Source organism: Podarcis filfolensis (assembly GCF_964270895.1).
Source record: "Podarcis filfolensis genome assembly, chromosome: 16".
NCBI classification, from domain to species: Eukaryota; Metazoa; Chordata; class Lepidosauria; order Squamata; family Lacertidae; genus Podarcis; species Podarcis filfolensis.
The window spans coordinates 3,146,152-3,174,059 of record NC_139620.1 but is presented as its reverse complement, the minus strand read 5'-3'; the positions used below and the strand labels follow the sequence as shown (position 1 = coordinate 3,174,059).

General features: G+C 46.3%; 1 protein-coding gene and 1 long non-coding RNA gene across 2 annotated transcripts in view; one reads left to right on the top strand and one right to left on the bottom strand.

Moving 5' to 3' along the window:
* The first annotated feature begins 12 nt into the window (after window positions 1–12).
* LOC310752000 lies at window positions 13–2,741 on the top strand. Its single transcript, XR_014542775.1, has 2 exons — window positions 13–1,076; window positions 1,134–2,741. It is a non-coding gene; the product is annotated as an uncharacterized lncRNA (long non-coding RNA).
* Window positions 2,136–27,908, bottom strand: part of LOC310751685 (methanethiol oxidase-like) — a 32,882-nt gene continuing 7,109 nt past the window's right edge. The window contains exons 2-12 of the mRNA XM_083591142.1: window positions 27,663–27,716; window positions 22,151–22,263; window positions 19,174–19,359; window positions 17,583–17,703; window positions 16,034–16,216; window positions 13,260–13,438; window positions 8,572–8,650; window positions 7,650–7,771; window positions 6,034–6,126; window positions 5,295–5,413; window positions 2,136–3,260 (exon numbers count right to left, since the gene is read on the bottom strand). Of these exons, the coding sequence (XP_083447268.1) occupies window positions 3,098–3,260; window positions 5,295–5,413; window positions 6,034–6,126; window positions 7,650–7,771; window positions 8,572–8,650; window positions 13,260–13,438; window positions 16,034–16,216; window positions 17,583–17,703; window positions 19,174–19,359; window positions 22,151–22,263; window positions 27,663–27,716 (1,412 nt within the window). The 3' untranslated portion in view covers window positions 2,136–3,097. The remainder of the gene's footprint in view (window positions 3,261–5,294; window positions 5,414–6,033; window positions 6,127–7,649; window positions 7,772–8,571; window positions 8,651–13,259; window positions 13,439–16,033; window positions 16,217–17,582; window positions 17,704–19,173; window positions 19,360–22,150; window positions 22,264–27,662; window positions 27,717–27,908) is intronic.

Sequence of the window (27,908 nt, the reverse complement as noted above, 5' to 3'; positions counted from 1 at the left end):
TGCAGAACCGGCCATTCTTGGGTCCCCAGATGTTGTTGGACTACAACTCCCATCATCCCTGACCCAAAGGTTCAGCCAGCTAGGGATGATGGGAGTTGTAGTCCAACAGCATCTTGAGAAAGGCTGCTGTAGACTGTGGGTATTTTAACACATTTTCATCATTCAGTAATGATGAAGGGTGAGAAATAAATTGTGCTTGGGTCCAAACCTTATACATTCAAAAAATCCATTAGCCTTTAGGCCCTGTTGACACTTTTAAAGAAGATGGAACGTTAAAATATGGTTACCAGATTTTTCTCAATGAATCCGGGGACACTTTTTTTCTTTGAAGCTGAGTAGCAACAGGGAGTCAGTAGCGGGGATGGTGAGGCAAAAGACCCTGGGCCCAAGCACACATGCATATTGTATAAAGGTGCAAAGCCCTTCTTTCGCACCCTGTGAAACATAAATGCGCAGTTTTTAAAAAACTGGGCAATGGCGCGCTGCCCGCCCGTGACTCCCGAGCCTCCCCTGATCTCCTGCCCCCTTCCCCCTTTGTTTTGACTGATGTGGGGAGGCTCAGGAGTTGCGGCCGGCCGTTGCCCATTTTTAAAAAAACTGCGCATTTATGTTTCACAGGATGCAAAAGAAGGGCTTTGCACCTTGCCTGGCAGAGAAACCACGCGCCTTGCACCCCTCTTGGGCAACGGCCACCCACCCGCAACTCCTGAGCCTCCCCCTATCTGTCAAAATAAAGGGGGGAGGGGTCAGGAAATCTGTACCCCCCAACGTCCCCGGTTCCCCCTCGGCAGTGACAGCGAGCAGCTCCTGAAGCCAGCCAGAGCCAACTGCGCTACCAGGCTGGCTCCGAGCTACTGAGGCTGCCGCTGCCACATTTCCCGGGGACAGATTTGCAAATCTGGGGACTGTCCCCAGGAACTGGGGATGTCTGGTAACCCTACGTTAAAATCCAAGTAGGCGGTAGGAAGGAAGCACCATATTTTTCGCTCCATAAGACGCACCCGACCATAAGACGCACCTAGTTTTTAGAGGAAGAAAAAATATATTCTGAACGAAACAGTGGATGTATGATTTTTGTGGTTCAAGCTGTGACCACAGACATGTGATCTGATGGTGAATTTAGGGTGACCCAGTGCGAAAATCCTGAGGATCCATATGGATCCGTGCTTTGTAACCACGTTTTTGCACCATTGCGGCCCCAGGCAACAGTGGGTGCATGATTTTTTTTGGTGCAGGCTGTAGCCATGGACATGCTATGTGATCTGATGGTGAATTTCGGGTGACCCACTGTAAAAATTCTGAGGATCCATGGGCTTTTACCTTCCACCTCCCAGGCAGCCTCCGCTAGCCTCCCTTATCTCTCTTCCGATCCCACCGATCAGCTGCTTCCTTTCAACACTCCCTTCCCTCTTGTTTGCCTTAGTTTCTTTTCCTTGAGCAGTTTTTTTGCTCCTCCTTTTCTTCTAATTTCTCTCCTCATTGCTTTAGTCTTCCCGTTTCCCCCCTTTGCAAGTGTGCTGTCTTTACCTCCCCCCTCCCAGGCAGCCTCCTTTATCTCTAGCGTCCCTTATCTCCCTCCTGATCGCTTGCCGATCAGCTGCTTCCTTTCAACACCCACTTCCCTCTTTCAAAAAAAAAAAAAAAAAGCACGATCTGCTTTTTGCCCCTGGACAATTCGGCTCCAGGGACTACGTATTCACTCCATAAGACACACAGACATTTCCCCTTACTTTTTAGGAAGAAAAAAGTGCATCTTATGGAGTGAAAAATACGGTAGTTTACGAGGGCAAAGCTAATGCCCGGATCCAGAGCCACAATAGCTGTGTGCACTGGAGGTAGGGTGACTCTGAATACCACTTCCTGGGGAGCACAAGTGGGGAGAAGGCCTTTTTATTTTTATTTTGCCAGTGGCCCTTCTAGTCCAGCATCCCTGTTCTCCCTCTGGGTAGCCAGATGCCTCAATGGGAAGCAGGATCTGAGCGCAGCAGGGCTCAACCCACCAGAAATTCCCCGAAACTGGTATTCAGAAATATTACTGCCTCCACCATCAAAGTCACTAGGTATTGCTAGCTTTCTCCTCCATGAATTTGTCTAAGACTTTTAAAAAACCATCAATACATCCGGCAGGGACCACATTCCACAGTTTAGCTATTCGTTTATTTATTTCGTAAGATTTATACACTGATTGGTTGTGAAAGAAAACTCTCCAAGTGCTGTGTGGAGAAGAACTTTCATTCATCCGCCCTGAATCTTTCCACATTCAGCTTCATTGAATGGCTCCAAGGCCTAGTGTGATGATCTATCACGTGCAGAATAAATCATGTGAGCAAGACTACAGTTTGCAATAGAGAGAGGCAGGCCGACCAATAAACACCCAGGACAGTCTGGTATCATTAAAAGCATCAGGTAATACACCTGTTCCAGAGATTCTCATAATCTACCCACTGAGCTATGGATGATTCCTTCAGCCTTCAGGAAGCGGGAGTTACATGTTGGAAAACTTCCCCTCCCACTCCCCCCAGACTCCCTATACATAGAGAAAGCTGATCATAAGCCTTACTGCTAATGTACTAGTTTTCTATGTGCATATTTTTTTTTTATCATTGTGTGGGAGAGTCCTAACGTGCCACACCCCGGCTTACTGCCTGAAATGGTACAGTCCAGGAAAAGCTGTACAGTCGTACCTCGGGTTACAGGTGCTTCAGGTTGCGTTTTTTCAGGTTATGGACCCGCCAAAACCCGGAAGTACCAGAACAGGTTACTTCCGGGTTTCGGCGGTCGCACATGCGCAGAAGTGCTAAATTGCACTTTGCACATGCGCAGAAGTGCCAAATCGCAACCTGCGTGTGTGCAGACGCACCACTGCAGGTTGCGAACGCTGCAGGCTGCGAACATGCATCCTGCACGGATCATGTTCGCAACCCGAGAGTCCACTGTACTGTTCAGTTCCACAGACTATAAACTTGCTCCCTGTCTGCAAGAACATGGAAATCTGGTTAGAGGCCCCACCAAGATCAATTTTCATATGTGGAACATAGAAAGGACAAAGGGTCAACATTAAGGGTCCAGCTGCTCTCTGCCCTGCTGCGAGCCTTCCTCAAATCCAGATATCGGAGGTGCAGTCTCCTCCTGGGTAGCGGATCTCGTGGGCGAGCGCAGGGCCCTCTGGCTCTTTCCCAAAATCCACGAGGAAATTTTTATTCACTTTCAAGCCGCCTTTCTTGGTGTCCACGTCGATTTGTAACATGACAGAGCCTTCCCTGAAGTGAAGAGGAGGGGAAACGGGAGTGGAGAAAACATGTTGTGAAGGAAGGCAGAAATAAGGCCATAATCATTTATTTTTGAGGACAAAAGGGAAGAGTCCAGTAGCAGAATCAGGCCAGTGGCCCATCTGGTCCAGAACCCAGCTATCTTTCTTTGCAGGTAGAGAAAGACCAGGCAGGTAATTTTCTGGTACACCAAACGCAGAAGCTTGCTGATGTATTAACCCGGCTGAATTTGGTTGATGCAAACCCAGCAGACACACCGATGGTAACAGGTTACCAGGTAGATGGTACTGCTGAAGCATTTTCTGACACTACGCTGTACAGATGCATTCCAGGCAAGTTGAATTTCATTGCTAGATGTTCAAGACCTGACATAGCTGTAAGCACTAACCTGCTTAGCAGACGTGCTAACAATCCTACTGTTCAGGATTGGAAAGCTGGACCAGATGCCTCAGTGGGAACCCGCAAACAGGATTCAAGCACAGAAGCCCTCTCTTCTCATCTGCGGTTTCCAGCAACTGAGATTCAGAAGCATCACTGGATTCCAGCCACGAAGTCAGACCATAGTAGCCATTGAAAGCCTTATCCCTCTACGAATTTGCCCAATCCTTTTAAAAAGAAAGCCGCGGAGACTTGCAAACTACGCAACCTAAGATGAACTTATAACATCTGGTTTCAATAGATTTTTCAAATGCTTAACTCAGTCTTTTAGATAAGTTCATGAAGATACCAACAAAAGGTAAGTTCGGTGTTATTCACAATACCGAGAGATGCTAGTGGAGTTGGAGATAGATATTAATGAAGCTCTGGTTTTCCCAGTAGTGATGTATGGAAGTGAGAGCTGGACCATCAAGAAGGCTGATGGCCGAAGAATGGATGCTTTTGAATTCTGGTGCTGGAGGAGACTCTTGAGAGTCCCATGGACTGCAGGAAGATCCAACCTCTCCATTCTGAAGGAAACCAGCCCTGAGTGCTCACTGGAAGGACAGATCCTGAAGCTGAGGCTCCAAGACTTTGGCATCGACCTACAACTCCACTAGCATCTCTCGGTATTGTGAATATCTCTGAACTTAACCTTTTGTTGGTATCTTCATGAACTTATCTAAAAGACTGAGTTAAGCATTTGAAAAATCTATTGAAACCAGACATAAGTTCATCTTAGGTTGGGTAGTTCGCAAGTCTCTGTGGCTTTGTTTATGTTTTGTATTTTTCTCAGAAGGTTGATAAAGTATGTATAATTATTGTTCTGTGTATATTAATCGCCAACGTGTTGCCTGAGTCGCACTGCTTCCATCAGCAACACAGGCTGCATTTTTCTAGCATTAATCCTTTCTTAAAGGCATCCATGGCCTTAAGGGAGCCAGTTCCATAGTTTAACTGGGCGCTGTGTGAAGAAGATGCTTTGAGCAGAGGGGCAGAGGCTCTCCAGGGTTTTAGGGAGGGGTCTTTATTGACCCAACGTGGAGTTTGAACCTGGGGCCTTCTGCATGCAAAGCAGGTGTCCGGCCACTGGGCTACAGCCCTGACTTTTAAAATATATCCAGGTGAAAGGCGAAAGGAAGTTGAGTGGTGGGGGGGGGGGTGTGTGCAGGAAAAACAACTACTCCTTAACTTAAAGAAAACAAAAGAGATTATTGTGGACTTTAGGAAATGTAAATTGAATATTCAGCCACTTATTATTGAGGGGAAGTGCGTGGAATAGTGCGCAGGATAGTGCGCACCCCAGAAATGATCTCTTTCAGCTTCTGCCTTGTGGAAGAAGGTACAGGGTTATAAAGACTAGGACCAGCCACCTGAGAAACAGTTTCTATCCAAATGCGATTTTGGTTTTAAATGCAGTGTAAGGAGTCTGTATGGGAGTATATTGTATTTAATTACGGGGTATCAGAGTTTTTAGGGGGCTAACCAGGTTGGGATAGCTGGGATAGCAGGCTTGTTGGTTTCTGCATGTCTTATGTAGATTTTTTTCAATTTCGTTGTTCTGTATGGGACAATGACAATAAAGATTATCGTATTGTATCGTCTTACTTGACCATGTCTGGGTAGAACTGCTTGTCCCAGCCGCTGTAGAGGGAAGTACTGACATACAGTCGCTTGCCGTCCAAGCTTAGCTGGATCATTTGAGGTCCGCCTTGAACCCTCTTTCCCTGAAAAAAAACCAGATATGTTAACACACTCCAGAGGATCGTGTGCTGCTTGGCGTACGTGGAAGGACAATTTGGAGCAAGAGTAAAGAGTGAAGCAGGGATGCAGGACATCTGTGCCCTTCCAGATTTTAGGAAGGTAAGAAGAACCTTCTGGACCAGGCCAATAGCCCGTCTAGTCCAGCTGCTTCCTGTGGCAGGGAGTTCCACTGTTTAACAATGTGCTGTTTTGTTGGACTCCCCTCAGCCCAAACAAACCAGCATGGTCAAGGGTTAGGGACAATGATGGTTGGAGTTTTAATCCAGCAAACATCTGATGGGCTACAGGACTCCTCCCAACCCCTGGGATAAAGCATTTGGGGTTTTTTTTGTTTAGAGGCAAGGCAAGCCTAGGGGAGAAATGGGAAGAACAGGGTGGAGGACCTGATGCTCGAGGGATGCTAATTTCATGCTGGTAGTGACAAGGGCAAAAACAGAAGGGGAGGAAGGAAGGAAGGAAGGAAGGAAGGAAGGAAGGAAGGAAGGAGGGAGGGAGTGTTTCTTGAGTGCCTTGGGTTAAAGGCATGATATAAAATGTGATAAACAATTAATAAATAGGGGGGAATGTGGTGGTCCTCATGCACCTTGATGATAAATGGCTCTGGCTGGCAGTCCAGCTCTTGGTCCTCAACCACAGTGACTGGCCCGCCTTTGACGATGCTGCCTCCAACGAAAACCTGCAAGGAAATATACCAGACTCAGGACAGGACAGAATCATGCTTGCAGAGTCGTCAGCTTCCTGGAGCAAATAGCGCAGCCAGCAATCTCCCTACTGTATTGGCCATCTGGCAAGATGGTGTAAATTAAAAAAAATCTGGCTGGTTAGTTGCTAGCTGGTTTTCCTTCCTAGGTATGTGTGACCTCTGCATCTTATTAGAGGTAAGATATTGACTACTGCAAAGGGGTCTACCTTGGGGTGCCCCTTGGAGACAGTTCACCTTTTTGGTTAGTGCAAATTGCAGCCGCCGGCAATGGGCATTCAGAAGCACATTGCCTCCCAAAGGGAAAGTAGAACATTATAGTCAGCACGGCTGATAGCCACTGATAGCCTTACCTACAAATTTGTCTAATCTTCCTTAAAGCCATCACTACATCTTGTGGGAGCAAACTCTATAGTTTTAACTATGTGCTGTGTGGCAAGGTTCTTCCTTTTAATATGTTTTTTGATTGATATACAGTGATACCTTGGGTTACGTTACCTTCGGGTAATGTAAAATTGAGTTATGAACGCAGCAAATCCGGAAGTGTATACTTCCGGGTTTTGCCGTGTGTGCATGTGCAGAAGCGTACAGAAGCATGTGTGCAGAAGCACATGCACAGAAGCGCTCTATCACACTGCGCACGTGCGCAGAAACGGAGCCTCCAGATACGGACTTTTGGGGCTAAGTACGGACCCCCGGGACAAATTACAGTATTTTTCGTTCTATAAGACGCACCAGACCACAAGACGCGCCTAGTTTTTGGAGGAGGAAAACAAGGGAAAAAAAATTTGAATTTCAGAAGCCAGAACAGCAAGAGGGATCATTGCGCAGCGAAAGCAGCAATCCCTCTTGCTGTTCTGGCTTCTGGGATAGCTGCGCAGCCTGCATTCGCTCCATAAGACGCACACACATCTCCCCTTACTTTTTAGGAAGGAAAAAAAGTGAGTCTTATAGAGCAAAAAATACGGTAAGTTCGTATCCAGAGGGTCCACTGTATGTATTTGCTGACTGCTGCTGATAAATGGAGTATGATGTTAAACACATGCATATATTGATGACTTTGCCAGGTATTAATTATCACTTTATTTACAGTTTACACTTCCTTTTTTATACACCAGTGGAAGCCTAGATATTTAACAAACAAACAAATTTATTTATTTATTTTGTTCTGCAGATAATACAATTTATAAAAAACAAAGAATTCCACCCCCCACCCTCCTTGCCAGTATGTTTCAGCATAATCAAAGAAAATAGTTGATTAACTTTGGATTCAATTTCAAAAATGAGTATCTGTCTATAGTCCACCACGTGTTGCTGGCAGTTGAAAGCCTTTTTCTTTTGTAAGTGTGTATGCAACAAAGTCCAACAATTTTTTATTGAAATTGTTCATTCTCTTATTGGTAAATTATTATTAGTAAATACCTTACTGGTAAATATTGATATATATTTTTAAAAAATTAATTAATTGCTCTGATCATTCATTCAAAGCCAGCTTTTACCTGTCCCACCAGTTTGGGCTGCTGGGTGTTGGTGATGTCATACTGACGGATGTCTCCATGAAGCCAGTCGCTAAAATACAGAAATTTGTCATCCAGGGAGATGAGGATGTCCGTGATAAGACCTTAAGGAGAATATTGGAGAGTAATAAAAGAAGCCACAGCGTTAAACTCTTGTGAGTCACCTGTTTGTGTGTATTGAGGGGGGGAGAGGGGGGGAAATATACTAGGTGCTACAAAGATATCACATATCTCATAATATTTTATTCTCTCCAGCGAACTTACTCTCTTTTTGGGGGGCCAGGGAGATGTAGTATTTTTCTTTTTGGTTCAGCCTCTTTAAAGAAATACTTTGTTTTTTGGTAAATTTGTTGTTGTTTTTTAATATTTTTATTAAGCAATTTCAACATAAGAAATTATCAAATCATACAATCACATACATTATTTCCCCCCCTTCCATCCCTCGCTCCCCCCCCCAACTAGGGACTTCCCTCAGCTCCTGTCTCTGATTTCTCTGCACATATTATTCTCTGCATGTTATAAAATTATACATATCCTTGCATTGTCTATCTATCATGTTATCAACCAATAAATTTGTGCATGTTTCTTCAAAACCTGCCAAGGAGTCCAGTTCATTTTGTTGTCTTTTTAAACAATTTGTAAAACTATTTAAAATTTGTAAAAAGTTCCCGTTCTTCCTTAAAGTCACAGTTGTCCTTGTCCCGCAGTCTGTATGTCCATATAGCCAGTTCTGCATAACTCATCCATTTTTCTTGCCACTGTTCTTTCGTTGGGACGAACTTACTCTCTTAAGCTGCCCTGAACTTCTTGCCTCTAGGGGCCTGGTAGGTGGGTTGGGAAAGCTGCTCAAAATGACAAGATAAATCCTACTTGTGGCCCAAATCTGAAACAACGTGGGACTGACCTGGCATGTCAGGAAGAACCCAGCCGTCCACCTTCTTGCCGGGCACCTGGATCACCTGCTTGGCCGCCCATGTCCCATTCTGCAGAAAGAGCAACCACAGCGGAGATTAATCACAGGAACGCCATCGTTGCGCTCAGCACAGATGGATATATTCTTAATATTGCAGGACGGATGGCGGCTAACGGATTGAGGTTGAATCCTGACAAGGCAGAAGTACTGTTCTTGGGGGGACAGGAGGCGGGCGGGTGTGGGGGACTCCCTGGTGCTTAATGGGGTAACTGTGCCCCTGAAGGACCAGGTGCGCAGCCTGGGAGTCATTCTGGACTCACAGCTGTCCATGGAGGCGCAGGTCAGTTCTGTGTCCAGGGTGGCTGTTTACCAGCTCCATCTGGTACGCAGGATGAGACCCTACCTGCCCGCGGACTGTCTCGCCAGAGTGGTGCACGCTCTGGTTATCTCCCACTTGGACTACTGCCATGCGCTCTACGTGGGGCTACCTTTGAAGGTGACCCGGAAACTGCAACTAATCCAGAATGCGGCAGCCAGACTGGTGAGTGGGAGCAGCTGCTGAAACCACATAACACCGGTCTTGAAAGACCTCCATTGGCTCCCAGTACATTTCCGAGCACAATTCAAAGTGTTGGTGCTGACCTGTAAAGCCCTAAACGGCCTCATTGTTAGGAGATGCTCAGGCCTTGGGAAGAGGGTTTGACCATTAAGCCACTCTGAGACCTGGAGCAATTTGAGGGGAATTGAAGTGTGTCTCCTAACTCTCAGCACCCTGAACAAACTACAGTTCCCATGATTCTTGGTGGAGGAGGGAAGTAGCTACTGTCAAAATAGTATAATGTTGCTTTAAATGTATGCTGAGAATGTGACCACACTCTGCGATGGGGCAAAAAGACTTAAGGAAGATCAAAGTCTACTAGCTGATCCCTTCGACTGATTTGCAATATGCCAGCAATTGTTCAATAATTGTTTAACGTCAGCAACAAATTGGGATCCCACCCTCCTAGGTGAAGGTAAAGGGACCCCTGACCATGAGGTCCAGTCATGACCGACTCTGGGGTTGTGGCGCTCATCTCGCTTTACTGGCTGAGGGAGCCGGCGTTTGTCCGCAGACAGTTTTTCCAGGTCATGTGACCAGCATGACTAAGCTGCTTCTGGCGAACCAGAGCAGCGCACGGAAACGCCGTTTACCTACCCGCCAGAGTGGTACCTATTTATCTATTTGCACTCTGACGTGCTTTCGAACTGCTAGGTTGGCAGGAGCAGGGAACGAGCAACGGGAGCTCACCCCGTCGTGGGGATTCGAACCGCTGACCTTCTGATCAGCAAGTCCTAGGCTCTGTGGTTTAACCCACAGCGCCACCCGCATCCCCCTACCCTCCTACCCTATTTCTAAATCAGGCTGCTGGGAGGGGAAGAGAGTTTTTTTGGGGGGATGGGTCCAGGCATGGACTTTTGTGTGACAACTGCTGAAAAGAAATTCTGGTGCTGAGCATGTGCTCAGAGGCATCTTGTTATTTTATTCTTAGAGAATGGGTGCTTCCAGGCCAGCTGTTGGAATAATCCACTTATGATCCCCCCCCACACCACTCCAGCCACTATTTTGCATCTGGTTCCAGTCAGTGGATCTCAGGGGTAAAAAAAAAAGGGGGGTGAGGAATGCTCAGAGCAGGTCCTGCAAACCTGAAGTGTGCCTGGCTCTGTTACAAGGCATGCCAAACATTATTAGTCCCATTTTACAGATGGAAGGGCTGAGGCAGCAGGAGAGAGCGAGTGCAGGGCAGAGGCGAAATCTCTGAATGCTGAGACTTCCTCCGTCACCACTGTCTCTTGGCCACTCCACAACGCACTGCAGAGTAAACAGCTCTTGTACAGTATCACAGCCGCCTATCTTATGTAGACAAGAGAAAGCTTAATGGCTTGAACCGCCGCACAATCGTATGTACACAGCTCGACATATGCGGAGGTGACATGAGACCTGAGCAAACAGCCATTACAATGGGAGCGGCGGCTCAATGAACCACCTCGGGTAAGCCAGGCGGGTTAATGATTGCGCTGTCCCATTATGCCAAAGATCAATAATTCACTCACTGAGATGCAAGGGCGATAACTGCGCATAGTGGGGTGGGGAGGGAACGGCTTGCAGATCTGGGCTTCCGTCAGACAACCGTTGGGATCGCAGAGCCTCCTGCTCACCGCCTGACAACACCTGTTTGACTCCATCGCCAGTTGGACTGGCGCCTATTCCTGCCGACACAGATCCGGTGCACTGTTGGCTTTTTACATGTTCAGAGGGAATCGGACTGTCAGCAATTTGTCCCACCGTGCTTTGCTGCAAGAAGGGATCTTTTGCACCAAGTTGGGGGGTGGGGAGATCCCTTTTGGATGCCCCCATTGGTAAAACTTAATTTCGCCTGCAAATACTTCCCTTTGCCCACCGTCACAAACTGCACAGGAGGTGTGTGTGTGCATCCTCAGTCCAGTATACCTGAAGGAGCGTCTCCACCTCCATTGCTCTGCCCGGACACTGAGGTCCAGCGTCGAGGGCCTTCTGGCGGTTCCCTCATTGCAAGAACCGAAGTCACAGGGAACCAGGCAGAGGGTCTTCTCGGTAGTGGCACCCGCCCTGTGGAACGCCCTCCCACCAGATGTCAAAAAGAAGAACTACCAGACTTTTAGAAGACACCTGAAGGCAGCCCTGTTTAGGGAAGCTTTTAATGTTTAATAAAGGTAAAGGGGACCCCTGACCATTGGGTCCAGTCGTGGCCGACCCTGGGGCTGCGGCGCTCATCTCGCTTTATTGGCCGAGGGAGCCGGCGTACAGCTTCCGGGTCATGTGGCCAGCAGGACTAAGCCGCTTCTGGCAAACCAGAGCAGCGCACAGAAACACTGTTTATCTTCCCGCCGGAGCGGTACCTATTTATCTATTTGCACTTTGACATGCTTTTGAACTGCTAGGTTGGCAGGAGCAGGGACTGCTCACCCCGTCGCAGGGATTCAAACCGCTGACCTTCTGATCGGCAAATCCTCGGCTCTGTGGTTTAACCCACAGCGCCACCTGCGTCCCTTTTAATGTTTAATAGGTTATTGTATTTTAGTGTTCTGTTGGAGGCCGCCCAGAGTGGCTGGGGAAACCCAGCCAGATGGGCGGGGAATAAATTATTATTATTATTATCCTCATCACCTCCAATGCTGGCTCCCTTGGACAAAACACCCTCCGTGAGTTCCCCTCCTCACCACCGCCAGCAGCAGCTCCTCTTCCTCCTCATCACTGCTGACCTGCTTACTTGACAGGCAGAGAAGGAATGAGGAAGCAGAGAGGGGTATCACTGTTTTTCCTGTTCACCACCACCAATGTCTGCCCCAGAACAAGAGGTGGGTGAACAAGCAGGCAGGTTGCAACAGTAGAGAGGAAGAGAAGGTCTGCAGTGGGGGCCGGGCTGTTGTTAATGCGGCCCCTGTTAGGGTGCAGAGCCTCAACAGATGCCCTACCATAGGGACCCTTGCCACATCCCTTCGCAATGTCGTCTATTTTATCATCTCTAACCACATACACTCAAATACAGTGGATGCTCGGGTTGCGAACATGATCCATGCGGGATGCACGTTCACAACCCGCGTCTGTGTGTCTGCACACATGCAGGTTGCGATTCGGCGCTTCTGCACATGCGCAAAGCGCAATTTAGCACTTCTGCGCATGCACAGCCGCCGAAACCTGGAAGTAACCCATTCCGGTACTTCCGGGTTTCGGCAGTCTGCAACCTGAAAAAAACACAACCTGAAGGAGAAGAGAAGAAGAAGAGTTTGGATTTGATATCCCGCTTTATCACTACCCGAAGGAGTCTCAAAGCAGCTAACATTCTCCTTTCCCTTCCTCCCCCACAACAAACACTCTGTGAGGTGAGAGGGGCTGAGAGACTTCAGAGAAGTGTGACTGGCCCAAGGTCACCCAGCAGCTGCATGTGGAGGAGCGGAGAAGCGAACCCGGTTCACCAGATTATGAGTCCACCGCTCTTAACCACTACACCACACTGGCTCTCACTGAAGTGGCTGTAACCCGAGGTATGGCTGTACACCAATAAATATTTTGCAAAAGAGAACGGTCCAACAGAGTATGCTCCCCAAGGCCATATCCAACTAGGCACCTGTCAATTTCGGATTCTGTTTTTCTCCCCTTCCCCCATCTTAAGTTCAGTTCTCCACATTCCCACATCAGTTTGGAATTTTTTTTAAAAAGTCCTCGTGAAAACTCACCAGCACTTTAGTGCAAATTTCTCCCAAACACATTTTTGTATGAAATTTCACCTACCATCCACAATTTTGCAAATCGATTTCCCCTGGTATTAAGTATTTTTGTGTGCTATCTTTCTGAACATATGCGTTTTTATGTACACTTTCCCCCAGTATATGCATTTTTGTACGTGATACTTGGTTGGAGAACCGCACTGCAAAATTTGGAAAAGGGCAAATTTCAATGGAAGGCTGTGTTTCAGTCCATGCATTGTTTCAGAAAGTGCAAACTGAGTGAGTTGGCCTTCCGGCGTGAACTGAATTTAAATTTCTCCCCCAAGTCTACAAAGAAATGCTCTTTTCTAATTGGAGGTGCCTGGGAGGATCTTATGCCAGCGAGCCATACCCTTTCCTCAAGTATTACTAAAAACTTTACTCCTTTTTGTTACCGCGGTCTTGTGGAAACGATGAATTGCACTGGTGAGGGCGCAGCCGATGAACCCTTCTGCCGCGTCGGGGTTGTGGAGAAAGCGGATTTCAAGAGGGATGGAATTCTTCCCCACGTCAATCGACTGGATGAGTTCATGGGTGGTCCAGTCCCACACATTAATGTTGCTACCATAGCAGCCTTCAAAGACGAAGTGGTTGTGGAGAAGGTAGAGTAAATAAAGAGCAGAAAAGTAAAGCTTACTGAGAGGTCACTTTTTCGATTTCCCCTAGCATGGTGTGTGAGGAGAGCTGTGTGATAGGAATTTTATGGTCTTAGATATACGGTAATGTTCATAACCGCACATACATAGATCAGCACAGGAAGACCAACCTGGAACCATTTTGATTCCTAAACTGACCAAATGTTTCCTCTGCAAGGTCAAAGTGGAAAAGCCTCCCCATTGTCTTTTCCTTCGCAAATCCTGTCTTAAGGGTATGTCTGTGTTTGAATAAGGTGTGAGCCTGTGACCTGGCTCAGGAACAAAGTATTTATCACTACAAAAGAATGGCCAGGCTACCCAGGAAAATCCAATCAAGTAACCTGCCAGACAGGAGATAAACAGGGACAGGAGAAAAACAACATGCAAATGTTCTGTTTTAGACAGGTTTTTTTTTTTGTGAAGGTGTGATGTATCTGAGGGGTGGTCTTAGGTTACACCCCTTCTGTGATCTATGTATGATGTTTCTGGGGGTGGTCTTGATCTACAGGATGGGAATTTCAAAAGATCACCACAGCCAATCACAAACAAACAATCACACCCTAGGCCAACCCCAACCTCTCTCACCACCAAAGGAACACAAGTGAACAACACAAGCACGCTGACACCAAACTCTACATACATTAAGCATAATAGAAACACCGCTACCCGACCCCACCCCCACCCATCTCCCCTCCCTCCACCCCCTTTCTTTTTTTTTCCTTTCTTTTTTCTTCTCTCCCTAATGCCTCATCAAATGAAACAGATTTGTAAAAATGTTACATGGAAGAAAAAAAAAATACGAGGCATTACACTTACACTGTAAAAGAAGAAAACCCTTAATAAAATATTTTTGTAAAAAAAGAAATAAAAGTCTTTATAAGGCCTTGCATGCCATTTTTGTGGGTCCTCCTCCTTTCCTGCGTGTGAGGGGAGCACCCTGTTGCAACAGATCAATAAATATCAAGCTTACTAGCTGCTTTGCTTCTCAATAGTCTCTGGTTGGCCTCTGTTATTTTCTCCTACCACTAGGGAACCTATGTAATAATAATAATAATAATAATAATAATAATAATAATAATAATAATAATAATTTATTATTTGTACCCCGCCCATCTGGCTGGGTTTCCCCAGCCACTCTGGGCGGCTTCCATAGAAAACCAAAAATACACTAGAATATCACAGATTAAAAACTTCCCTGAACAGGGCTGCCTTAAGATGTCTTCTGAATGTCAGGTAGTTATTTATCGCTTTGACATCCGATGGGAGGGCGTTCCACAGGGCAGGCGCCACTACCGAGAAGGCCCTCTGCCTGGTTCCCTGTAGCTTTGCTTCTCGCAATGAGGGAACCGCCAGAAGGCCCTCGGCGCTGGACCTATATGGGCTCTTGGGTACCCCATAAGGGGAAAGGGCAATTTTTGTTTACAACAGCTGCCTGTGAAAGACATTCTTTTGTGCACAAAATCCCTCCCATCTAACAATGTAAGAAGAGTTTTGCTGGATCAGGGCGATGGTCCAACTAGTCTAGCATCCTGTTTTCACAGTGGTCAATCGGATGCTCTTGATAGAAGCCCACAAGCAAGACCTGAGGACAATGGCCATTCTTCCCACTTGCAATTCCCAGCAAGTGCCATTCAGAATATAGCCTTATTGTCCTCCGTGGATTTGTCTAAACCTCTTGCAAAGCCATCCTAGCTGGCAGCCATTGCTACTTCTCACAGGAAGCAAATTCCATCATTTCAACTATGCACTGTGTGAAGAAATCCTTCCTTTCGCTACTCTCAATTCTTCAGCGTTCCGCTCCTCATAATTTCATAGAGGAATGCTGCATTGTGAAACAGCACAACAATGCAAGCAACACGAAGACCAGTATACTAGATAGCACTGTAATTCTTATTGCATAATACACATGATTTAGTACAACAAAAACAAAATGTGTACACTTGCAAATTCTCTAATATATTTGAAATCAAAAGAACACACGTCTGTCAATCTTTGAAAGTCCGTAGAAGTATAATAAGTCACTTACAACTTCGGCGCCATGAACGCCTAAAAATGTTTTACCGCTCAGCCCATAGGATAGCATCTATTACTTTCTTTCAACCATAGAGATATTACACTTCTACGGACTTTCAAAGATGCACTATTTCTGGGTTAGCGGAGTCTGTAACCTGAAGCGTATGTAACCTGAGGTACCACTGTAATTTGTTCCGGAGGTCCGTTCTTAACCTGAAACTGTTCTTAACCTGAAGCACCACTTTAGCTAATGGGGCCTCCTGCTGTCGCTGCGCTGCTGGGGCACGATTTCTGTTCTCATCCTGAAGCAAAGTTCTTAACCTGAAGCACTATTTCTGGGTTAGCGGAGTCTGTAACCTGAAGCGTATGTAACCTGAAGCGCATGTAACCTGAAGCGCATGTAACCTGAAGCGTATGTAACCTGAAGCGTATGTAACCCGAGGTACCACTGTATTACAATTATTATTCCCCCCACCCACCCTTTGCTTCAACAGTGCTTATGTGCCGAAGGACGCACTCACCTTTTTCCAGATCAGCTGGATTAAACCCATTTGCCAGGCACTTGGGCACTCCCCATTCTGTGCTCATCAGGACGTTATGCCTCGGCTGGTACCAGAAATCGTAGCCCAGCTTAGGGACTTTGGTCCCTTTTTCCCAGTTTCCCTTCACCTCAAACGTCTCCCCATCCAGCAGCACGAAACCACCTGACATTACAAATAAAAACAACAAAAACCATTAGGAATGTCGTAGGAACACAGGAAATTGAACCTGAGGCTTTCTCCATGCAAGGGAGATGCTCTGCCAATAAGCTACAATCGTTGCCATCAACAAGATGCATTATTCTAAATCCCAAAAGGTATTTGATATAGCCCAGCTGGTGTGTGTGCGTGTTGCAAAAAGACTTGCAGGTTTGAAGGTAAACATGCACCATCCACTGCTCAGTGGTCTGAAGTTCACGCTGCCCTTTCTACATTTGAAGGTAGATTATAATGGTTTGGTTGGCCATCCGTCTGTCAATGGAGGAGTGTGTCTTTTGGAGTGAAGTCAAACTGTTGGAAGGTTGTAGAAACCAATATAGGATAGACATGTTTTGTTGCAGATGAAGGTGCCCGGGGTGTGTGTGTGTGTGTGTGTGTGTGTGTGTGTGTGTGTGTGTACGTACACACACACACACACACACACAGAGTAGTACCTTGGTTTACGAACTTAATCCATTCTGGAAGTCCGTTCTTAAACCAAAACCATTCTTAAACTGAGGCACACTTTCCCTAACGAGGCCTCCCGCCGCTGGTGCCCTTCCACCATTCGGATTCTGTTCTTAGACTAAGGTAAAGTTCTCAAACCAAGACACTATTTCCGGTTTTGCGGAGTTTGCAAACCAAATTGTTCTTAAACCGGATTGTTCTTAAACCAAGGTACCATTGTATATAATGTGTGTGTGTGTGTGTGTTTGTGTGTGTATAGTTTAAGTCAGAATTGATGGATTTTTTTAAAATATTAATGTGAGCTGATGCTATTCCTTTCTTTTCTTTCTTTTTGCTATATTTGTATTAAATAAATAAATAAAAACCTCTCCTGGAGAGCATGCGTGCAAATTGCTGTATCTTGGTTGTGTAACTTTGCCCTAAGCAAGATAAAGAGACTAACAAATTTAACAAATAAATAAATAAGGAGCTGGCCCACAAGAATCCTAACATTTCAGTTTCCCAATTATCTCTGCTTCCTTCCACCCCCCCCCTGCCCTAGCCTTTTCCTTTTTTTAAAAAAAAGTTACATTTGTAGTCCTTATGATTGCAAAGACACAGTCTAGAATTGTGAGTCGTGCCTGTTGAAACCCAACAAGCAGATGAATACACCCAGGAGCTTGGTGGCAGGGGAAAACTGCTCCAGAGTCATCAGTATTGGAATAAATTATGCAAAATAAAAGGCAGGGTGCAAATCTGCATTTAAAAAACTGCATGTGGAAGAACAGAAATTTTCTCCGTTCAGAATTTGGACTGGGACTCGCTTTTGCGCTCTTGTTAACCCAGCCCAGACCACCTCCTTTGCCTGCCCAGCCCCCCAAAACACCTTTTCCATTGCCGGACGGGTCTCCCATGGTGCTGATCATAATTTCGCCACTGCCCAAGCAGTGGGTGGTGTGAGGATTAGCCAGATTGCACTTCCAGTACATGTCAACGGGCTCGACAGCCTAAGGGAAAAGGTGGCACAGAGAAAGCGAAGGTTAGTGCTTTGCTAGAAATTTCTCCTCTGTGTGCTTTTTAAGTTTCTAGCTCTTATGATTCCAAGGGTACAGCGCCGACAGAAATTGTGTGAATCGTGCCTTCTTCTGCACAGAGAAAGTAACGCTAGTGCAATATACTCAGAGTTGCAAAGTGATTTCATGCTCTTTATTCAGCTCATAGTGGTGAGGAGGAATGAATGAAAGTCCCCTCAAAGTTATCTGCTTGATATACATTATTTACACAATGGGCTGCACATGATTGGCTCATTCTGGAATTCTACTGTAAGCCAATCAGGTTGTGGATTCACTTCTATCTGGAGCATGATTGGGTGGTTCCTGCCAACCAATCATACTGCTGCATTGTTCTAGGACCAATCAGACTGCTGCATTCTGAATCCTATTGTTCTAGGACCAATCAGACTGCTGCAGTTTGGATCCTATTCAACTCAGCACATAACAGCTAGTGTTGTCCTGAAAACGTTCTATGTGTGTGTTCCTCACTCCCTAACCGTTCTCCGTCAATGAAGGAGAAGAGAAACTGCCGTAAAGGGAATATTTTTAGCATACATTTCTCCTATGATACTCTTTAAATGCCATTTCCCCTTAATGTATTAACCTTTGCAAGCAATTTCTCCTAATATAATGCATTCCTGTGCGCTGTTTTATCTAATATATGAATTTTTAGGCACACCTTCACTTAACATTTGCATTCTTGTACGCATTGTTGGAGAACTGCGTCCCAAAGTTCAGAGAAGTGTGTGAACTTTGGAGGGTGGTGGCATTTCGGTTCATGCATTGGACTTGGAAAGTTAGAACCGTTTGGCTCGCATTAAAATGCAAAACTAAACGGATTTGATTTCCCATCCATAAAGGTCCGTAAAGGGACCCCTGACCATTAGGTCCAGTCGTGGCCGACTCTGGGATTGCGGCGCTCATCCCGCTTTACTGGCTCAGGGAGCCGGCGTTTGTCCACAGACAGCTTCCGGGTCATGTGGCCAGCAGGACTAAGCCGCTTCTGGCGAACCAGAGCAGCGCACGGAAACGCCGTTTACCTTCCTGCCGGAGCGATACCTATTTATCTACTTGCACTTTGAGGTCCTTTCGAACTGCTAGGTTGGCAGGAGCAGGGTCCGAGCAACGGGAGCTCACCCCGTCACGGGGATTCGAACCGCCGACCTTCTGATCGGCAAGTCCTAGGCTCTGTGATTTAACCCACAGCGCCACCTGCATCCCTCCCCCATCCATAGTGCTAGCATTATTACCTCTTTTGTGAGGGACTGGTTCTGCTGCAAAAAAACCTCAATGCTGATGGCCTTGTAAATACTACAGCGAAGAGCCACTGCGAGCCACTCTGGTAGGGCTTCTGATTCATTGAGCAACAGAGGAACTTGCAAAATGGAGGGTGTGGTTTCTGGTGAACCCCAGAAAAGCCTGTACCTTATGGAGGCGCGGAGCTCGTGGGTCAGTGCCTGTATCAACCACATAAATCCTGGAAGAGATCAAGCTGGGAAGGATGAGCCTGTTTCGCTTCTTGGTCGTGTCCCCAAAACAGCTGCTGCAGGAGTTCCACCCAGTGTGGTGGAGCTCATCGTTCACATTTGGCATGGGCAGGCGATGGATGACCTATGAAATTAATAATAATAATAATAATAAGTGAGAGCTGGACCATAAAGAATGGATGCTTTTGAATTCTGGTGCTGGAGGAGACTCTTGAGAGTCCCATGGACTGCAAGAAGATCAAACCTCTCCATTCGGAAGGCAATCAGCCCTGAGTGCTCACTGGAAGGTCAGATCCTGAAGCTGAGGCTCCAAGACTTTGGCCACCTCATGAGAAGGGAAGACTCCCTGGAAAAGACCCTGATGTTGGGAAAGATGGAGCGCACAAGGAGAAGGGGACGACAGAGGACGAGATGGTGGGACAGTGTTCTCAAAGCTACCAGCATGAGTCTGACCAAACTGCGGGAGGCAGTGGAAGACAGGAGGGCCTGGCGTATAGCTAAAACTACTGCTGCAATCTAATACCGCTGATATTACTGTACTATCTCTCCTCTCTCTTTCAACTCTCTTTTTGTCTCTCTCTCTCTCTCTCTTCTCTTTTACTCTAATCTCCCGTCTCCCTCCTCCTTCTTTCTTTCTTCTTCTTCCTTTTTCTCCCTCCACCCTTTACATATAGCCTATCTGTCTGTCTGTCTCTATTTCTGAGCGCACTCCCAACCCCAACTTCCACCTTAACTGGACCCCAATACCCCTTTTGGGTATATACTGTACAACCCCCTCCTAAACACATATTTCCCCTGGCCCCACCCCTCTTATCTCTTGCATCTCTACCTGCTAACCCCCCCCCCTTTATAGCAGTGCCTGGCATGCTCTGGTCCAGGGGGTCACGAAGAGTTGGACATGACTAAACAACTAAACAACAACAACAACAATCCCAACATGTTGATCTTTAATCTGTCACTGCTTACTTTTAATTATCTTTTACATGTTTTTAATTACCGTATTTTTCGCCCTATAGAACGCACCGGCCCATAGGACGCACCTAGATTTTTTTGGGGGGGGATAAAGGGAAAAAAATTATTTCCCCCCCCCCCCGGCACAGGGCTGGGGCGGGGGAAGTCCGAGCTAGAACAGGCAGCTCTCCGCAAGCCTTGGAGGCCAGTGCGAAGTCGCGCCGGGCTCCCACAGCTTGCGGAGAGCTGTGCAAAGCCCGCTCTGGGAGCATGCGGGGCTGGGGGAGGGGGAAGCCCGAGCTTCCCCCGTCCCCAGCCCCCGGAACGGGTCCCAGAGCGATCCCGAAGCTGCGCACTGTCCCCCGAGCTTGCAGGGCTGGCGGCGGGGAGAAGCACGCGTCTCCCCCCCGTCAGCCTCCAAACCACATCGGGAGACAGCGGGATGGCGGTGTTCCGCCTCCCCGCTGTTCCTCGAGCTTGTGGGGCTGGCGGTGGGGCTCTCCTGAAGCCTGGAGAGCGAGAGGGGTCAGTGTGCACCGACCCCTCTCGCTCTCCAGGCTTCAGCGAAAGCCTGCATTCACCCCATAGGACGCACACACATTTCCCCTTCATTTTTGGAGGGGAAAAAGTGCATCCTATAGGGCGAAAAATACGGTATTTGCTCTTAACTGATTTTGTTGATATTCACAACATTTCTTGTAGACTGCTTAGAGGTGTATACAATTTTGTTAAATAAAAATAGATCTCAAGTGTAAAGAGGTGTGCCTTTGGCATACAGTGAAAGCTGTACAATGAAGATTTTGAGGCAGAAAGGGAGCCACCACCATTTAGGGGCTGCTATTCCCTATACTTCTGAGGGTGGCAGAACTCCCAAAAGGGTCTCCTCTGTTGATCTTAACACCTGAGAGTGTCTGTAGGGAAGGAGGGAGAGGCGGTCTCTCAGATATCTGGACGCTTAGTTGTTTAGAACTTTAACTGCATTTGCAAATGGGTAAAACTTATGGTAATTGCAGCCAGACAGGTTATAGCGAGTAACTGGAAAAATGCAGAAGAGTTAGAGGTGAACCAATGGAGGAAAAAACTGAATATTATAATTTTAGAATACCTAACTGTGAAGATACACAGAATGAAAGGGTTTAAGGTCAGTGAGAAAGAGGAGGATTGGTTTGAGAAGATACTGAATTATTTGGGCAGGTTTGAACAATTTGGGGCAATTAAAATGTTAGAAGTTAAATAAACCTTGTGGATGGAGGAGTGTTAAGGTATATAGAAGTGTACATATGATTAATTTGAATATATTATTATTGAATATGTATATTATTGAATATTGTATACCCAATGTATCAGCCGCCTGGGGGGGGGGGTTCACTGTTTAATTATTTTTTTTAAAAAAAACATCTTTAAACACAACTATCACTCTGAGGTTCCCCCACCCGCACCCCTCTCATACACCGACGTGGCAACTTGCAACATTTATTTACAATTTAAGGTTTTTGAAAATATACAATAAAATAAAATTAACAAGCTTTGACAAGATATCTTGCTGGACCAGATCAACTGCCCCACAAAGTGTGCGGCTAAGTATACAAAAGCCAACAAAAGATTTAGCAATCTGAACCGCTTGAGAATGAACGGGGAAGTGTTTGGAAAAACCACCACACCCCCACTTTTGTTCTGTAAGAATGCACTCTCCAGTTTTAAAGCGAGCAGCTGTCACAAACGACAGCCTGAATGAGGCGGATTGCGATGTTTGCACTTTTAAAAGTGTTTTTAGGGTGGGGTTTTGCTATGGGGATGGGTCAGGGTGTCTTTTGGTTTTCTTTTACGAGATACGACTTAGAATTATCCTTGGAAAGCAAACAGGACTTCTCACACAATTGTGGAGCAATAATGTAACCCTGAAGATATCGGTGCATGCCAAGCCTTGTTGCGTGACCAGCCTTCGCACACTGAAAGATACTTACTTGGCAATAGGTTGGAGATTTGGGGTCCACATCCACCGTGGCCAGGTAGTCTGGTTTCTTTATTCCAGTGTTCCTGTAGATGCAGGGCAGGTATACAATCTCTTCCCGGGGGCCTGTCCAAAAGCAAAAAACCTTGTATGAGCCACCGGGAGTGGGGGAACAGGGAAGCAAACACACTGGTGAAATAAATCAATTAAGGTCTTATGTATATAATAAACGTTCATAAATGTACCAGGCAAACACGTACATAGATATATAGGCCACATGTCTGAAGCTGCACAGGAGAGCAGCCATGGAGCCATTTTGACTCCCAGGCTGACCAGGTGTTTTCTCTGCAAGGTCAAATGGAGGAGCCTCCCCATTGCCTTTTCCTTCACAAATCCTGTCTTAAGGGTATGTCTGTGTTTGAATTTGGTGAGCCTGTGACCTGGCTCAGGAACTAAGTACTTATCATTACAAAAGACTGGCCAGGCTCCCCAGGGTATCCAATCAAGTGAGCATTAACAGGTAACCTGCCAGACAGGAGGTAAACAACGCACTCAGATTTCTGCTGTAGACCGCCTTCTCTGTGATGTAGGTATGATGTTTCTGGGGGTGGTCTTGGACTCCAAGGCGGGCAATTTAAAATGTCTATATAAGGGCAGGTACACCTGGGTACGGGGTTTTCCTCCTTTCCTGTGTGTGAGGGGAGCACCCTGTTGCAACAGTTCAATAAAGATCAGGCTTACGAGCTGCTTTGCTTCTCAGTATTCTCTGGTTGGCCTCTGTTTTTTCCTCCGACCGATGGAGAACCTGCAAAGGACTCTATAAGGGCTCTTGTGTCCCCCATAAGGGAATAAGGGCAGATTTTTTGTTTATTACACTGGTATTAAGGGGAGCCAGATGAGGAAAGGAGAAAAGCTCACCCTTTCTTAAAGACCTTCTTTGGAGGTCTTTAAGCAGAGGCTTGACCAACCATATGTCAGGAGTGCTCTGATGGTGTTTCCTGCTTGGCAGGGGGTTGGACTCGATGGCCCTTGTGGTCTCTTCCAACTCTATGATTCTATGATTCACCGCTGCGTTTGGATGTGACGAACAATGCAAACAGTGTCTTTCTTGGAACATCTCTGCTTTGCTCTCGAATGAAACGGTGGGCAAGTCTTCCATTAGACTTTGGCAAGGTCAAAGGAGTGGGGGAACGACGACATGAGATAATATCGCCCGAGGGGGCAAATCCCTCACGTGAGCCACAAGCTGGCCATTCCTGATTTGCCATGAAATGAGGCCAATTTTTAAAAAGCTTAGTTTATTAATTTATGCATGAATATGCACATGGGAGAGAAATAGTTCTAAAGGGTAGAAAGGGAAGAAACTTTGCTTTTTGGTGATGCAGGTACAGTGGTACCTCCACTATATTAAGGCAAGGGGGACTTTTTAGCCAATCAAAATGCTTTTCAATCCATCTAACCAATCTAACATGATTAAATTTGGCAGTCCTTTTATTTCCCAAATAACATTTAGGGGGAAACCAGATGCTTTTCTACTAGGTATTTTAGGTGCAGGCAATGCGGGTGGCACTGTGGGTTAAAACACTGAGCCTAGGACTTGCCGATCAGAAGGTTGGTGGTTTGAATCCCTGCAATGGGGTGAGTTCCCGTTGCTCGGTCCCTGCTCCTGCCAACCTAGCAGTTTGAAAGCACGTCAAAGTGCAAGTAGATCAATAGGTACCGCTCCGGTGGGAAGGTAAACGGCATTTCCGTGCACTGCTCTGGTTCGCCAGAAGCGGCTTAGTCCTGCTGGTCTCATGACCCGGAAGCTGTACGCCGGCTCCCTCGGCCAGTAAAGCGAGATGAGCGCCACAACCCCAGAGTCGGCCACGACTGGACCTAATGGTCAGGGGTCCCTTTACCTTTACTATTTTAGGTGCAGAGATCCAAAGGACCAGAAATGACTATTCATGTATGAGACGACAGCAGCACGAATGCTACTGGCCCAGAGATGGAAAGAAGAAAAAGTTTCAACCAGAGACGAATGGCTGGTGGAGATGATGGACTACCCCAAAATGGCAAAATTGGCCAGGGAAATAAAAAACCAGGAAGAGAAGGATTTTAAGAAGGAATGAGGGAAATTCACAATGTAGTTAAGAGAACACTGTAAACAACTAAAAACTTTGGCAGGATTTGAGTAATGCTTGTAATATATGAAGAATTATGGTAAAAATGGTTTATTTGTTTTTTTAAAAATAGAGAAAATAAGGCAGGCAGTTGGAAAAAAAGATTGAAAATGGTAACAATGGAAGGGTGGGGGAGAGTCATAGGATTCAGAGAATCCTAAATGATTATGTTGATGTATAATGCTTGAATTCAAATTGGTACTGTAAAACTCAATAAAAATATATTGGTGGGGGAGTGGCAGTCCTACATAATGTAAAAACCTACATGAAAACGTCTGTATTTCTTTTAACATATCACCTACTGGGGGTTATGAAGGCCTGAAGACTGAAGAGGAGAGCAGTCCAGGATCATTTCAGATACATTTGCAGCCGTGGCAATGATACCCTCAAAACCACAGCCTGTTATCTACAGTGCCCAGATGTGGATGAAAAATCGAAGAGGGAGTTTCTTTAGCTTGAAAGCCTTTCCTCATTATTGCTGGCGCTTCTCCCGAGTGTTGGGACACAGTTGCCACTCCCTGACGGAGGCTGCGACTGCAGTTCAGGAAACCTTGGGAGAGGGTGTGCAAATTTCATTAAATTTCTTTAATGCGCAAAAACGAAAACTGAAACATTAGTGAGCAACCAGTCCCAAGAGAGGGCAGGGCCATAGTTCAGTGTCCCATGCCTGGCACTCTGAAGAGCCCTGCCAGTCAGTGTGGACAACACTGAGTTTGGATTTGGATTTGATATCCCACTTTATCACTACCCTGGAAACGATGCCTTATGAGGAACGGCTAAGGGAGCTGGGCATGTTTAGCCTGGAGAAGAGGAGGTTAAGGGGTGATATGATAGCCATGTTCAAATATATAAAAGGATGTCACATAGAGGAGGGAGAAAGGTTGTTTTCTGCTGCTCCAGAGAAGCGGACACGGAGCAATGGATCCAAAATACAAGAAAGAAAATTCCACCTAAACATTAGGAAGAACTTCCCGACAGTAAGAGCTGTTCGACAGTGGAATTTGCTGCCAAGGAGTGTGGTGGAGTCTCCTTCTTTGGAGGTCTTTAAGCAGAGGCTTGACAACCATATGTCAGGAGTGCTCTGATGGTGTTTCCTGCTTGGCAGGGGGTTGGACTCGATGGCCCTTGTGGTCTCTTCCAACTCTATGATTCTACCCTAAGGAGTCTCAAAGCGGCTAAGATTCTCCTTTCCCTTCCTCCACCACAACAAACACTCTGTGAAGTGAGTGGGGCTGAGAGACTTCAGAGAAGTGTGAGTGGCCCAAGGTCACCCAGCAGCTGCAGGTGGAGGAGCGGAGACGCGAACCCGGTTCCCCAGATTACGAGTCCACCGCTCTTAACCACTACACCACACTGGCACTGAGTTAGATGGCACAAGGAAGCTTCCTTTCTCCTTCCTATGCTGTGCATGGCTTCAGAGGCAATCTGATCAGCACGACCCCTTCAGTGGTACAGCGCTGGCTTTGCAATGCAGGGGTCCCAGGAATCTGGAGTCTCAGAAGGTCTGCAGGTAGGTCTCCTGGCTGACCATTGAACTCTCAATAAACTATTTAGAGCAGGGGTCAGCAGACTTTTTCAGCAGGTTCACTGTCCCTCAGACCTTGTGGGAGGCCGGACTATATTTTGAAGGGGAAAAATGAACGAATTCCTATGCCCCACAAATAACCCAGAGATGTATGTTAAATAAAAGGACATATTCTACTCATGTAAAAACACGCTGATTCCCGGACCGTCCACGGGTCGGATTTAGAAGGCGATTGGGCCGGATCCGGCCCCCGGGCCTTAGTTTGCCTAGCCATGATTTAGAGGGATGCGGGTGGTGCTGTGGTCTAAACCACAGAGCCTAGGGCTTGCCGATCGGAAGGTCGGCGGTTCAAATCCCCGCGATGGGGTGAGCTCCCATTGTTCGGTCCCTGCTCCTGCCCACCTAGCAGTTCGAAAGCACGTCAAAGTGCAAGTAGATAAATAGGTACCGCTCTGGTGGGAAGGTAAACGGCGTTTCCGTGCGCTGCTCTGGTTCGCCAGAAGCGGCTTAGTCATGCTGGCCACATGACCCAGAAGCTGTACGCCGGCTCCCTCGGCCAATAAAGCGAGATGAGCGCCGCAAGCCCAGAGTTGGCCACGACTGGACCTCATGGTCAGGGGTCCCTTTACCTTTTTAAACTATTTAGAATGTATAAAGGTGTTTCCAATGTTTAATGGAAATGCCCAGAACGCAAAGGACATTTTATCATGCTTGGTGGACATGTAAAAAGGAGGGGGGAAAGGATACAAATACATGGATGCAGTAGATTTTAAAGCTTAGTATTCAATTGAAGCCAGAACTCTTTATTTGAGGTTTAATGGAGACACAACTGGAAAAGGACGATGGAAGTTCACTCCAATGTAAGATTACAGAGGCGAGATTGTTATATGCACAAAGATGGAAAGATACAGCCCTATCCACTATAGATGAATGGCTGATAAAACTAATGGACTTGGCTGAGATGGCAAAGGTAATGTGTTTAATTAGAGAAAAAATAATTATTGACATTTACTCAGGACTGGAAACTTCTTATGGACTTTTTGCATGAAAGAGAAAATGAACTTGTAATATCTGGATTCGAAGATGGAAAAAGTACTGGTTTATAGACGACAGAATGAGCGAATAATATGTTTAGGTGAAGGACAGAGAACTAGAAATCTTTTTTTATATATTTTTCTTTTCTCTTTTCCCAAGCTTTTCCTTCCTTCCTTCCTTCCTTCCTTCCTTCCTTCCTTCCTTCCTTTTTCTTTCTTTCTTCTTCATATTCTTCCTGCCTCTGTTCTTTTTTTAGATATTTCAGTGTATTATATTTTTGTGACAGGTATGCATTTTTGTACAAGTATCAATAAAAATACTATATATATATAAGAAAGAGAAAGATCACCGGCTGAATCGCTGGAGAGCCACTGCCAATCAGCGTATAAACATTACTGAACTCAGTGGACCAATGGGTAGATTGGATTTCACCATGCTCTTGTTTCTCATTTAGAAACTGTTCCTAAGCTGCACACAAGTTATAAACAAGGGAATCCCAGCCCACAGACTTACAACCTAGAACAGGAACTACACAAAAGGAACAAGCAGTGGGGAAGCAGAGCAAGCACTACTTTCAAATCCCCGTACGATGACACAGACAAGGCACTGGTTTTTCCCCCAGTACAGGGTTGTTGGCAAACACAAACAGTAGCCAGCAATTGGGACTGGCAAAAAAATAAATTGTGGGTCGCTTGTGCTGTTCGGGTACGCAAGCTTGCTCTGAACTCCTTGGAAAGTTGGCAAGATACAGGCATGCTTGTAATAAAAATAAAGTGGCCACAAAGACCCTGGCCCCTTACCTTTCATAGCGTCCAAAGGTGTTTTGTATCCAGGGCCGCACTCTCCGCATTTCGCTGCAAATTGAAATGGTTGAAAGATCAGCAGGTGACAGTTTTGCTGGTCCCAAAAGATGCCTTTCCTGGATATATTCCCAGGCTTTTTGTTTGAACAACAACAACAATTTATTATTTATAGCCTGCCCATCTGGCTGAGTCTCCCCAGCCACTCTGGGCGGCTCCCAATCGAGTGTTAATGTGATTGAATGT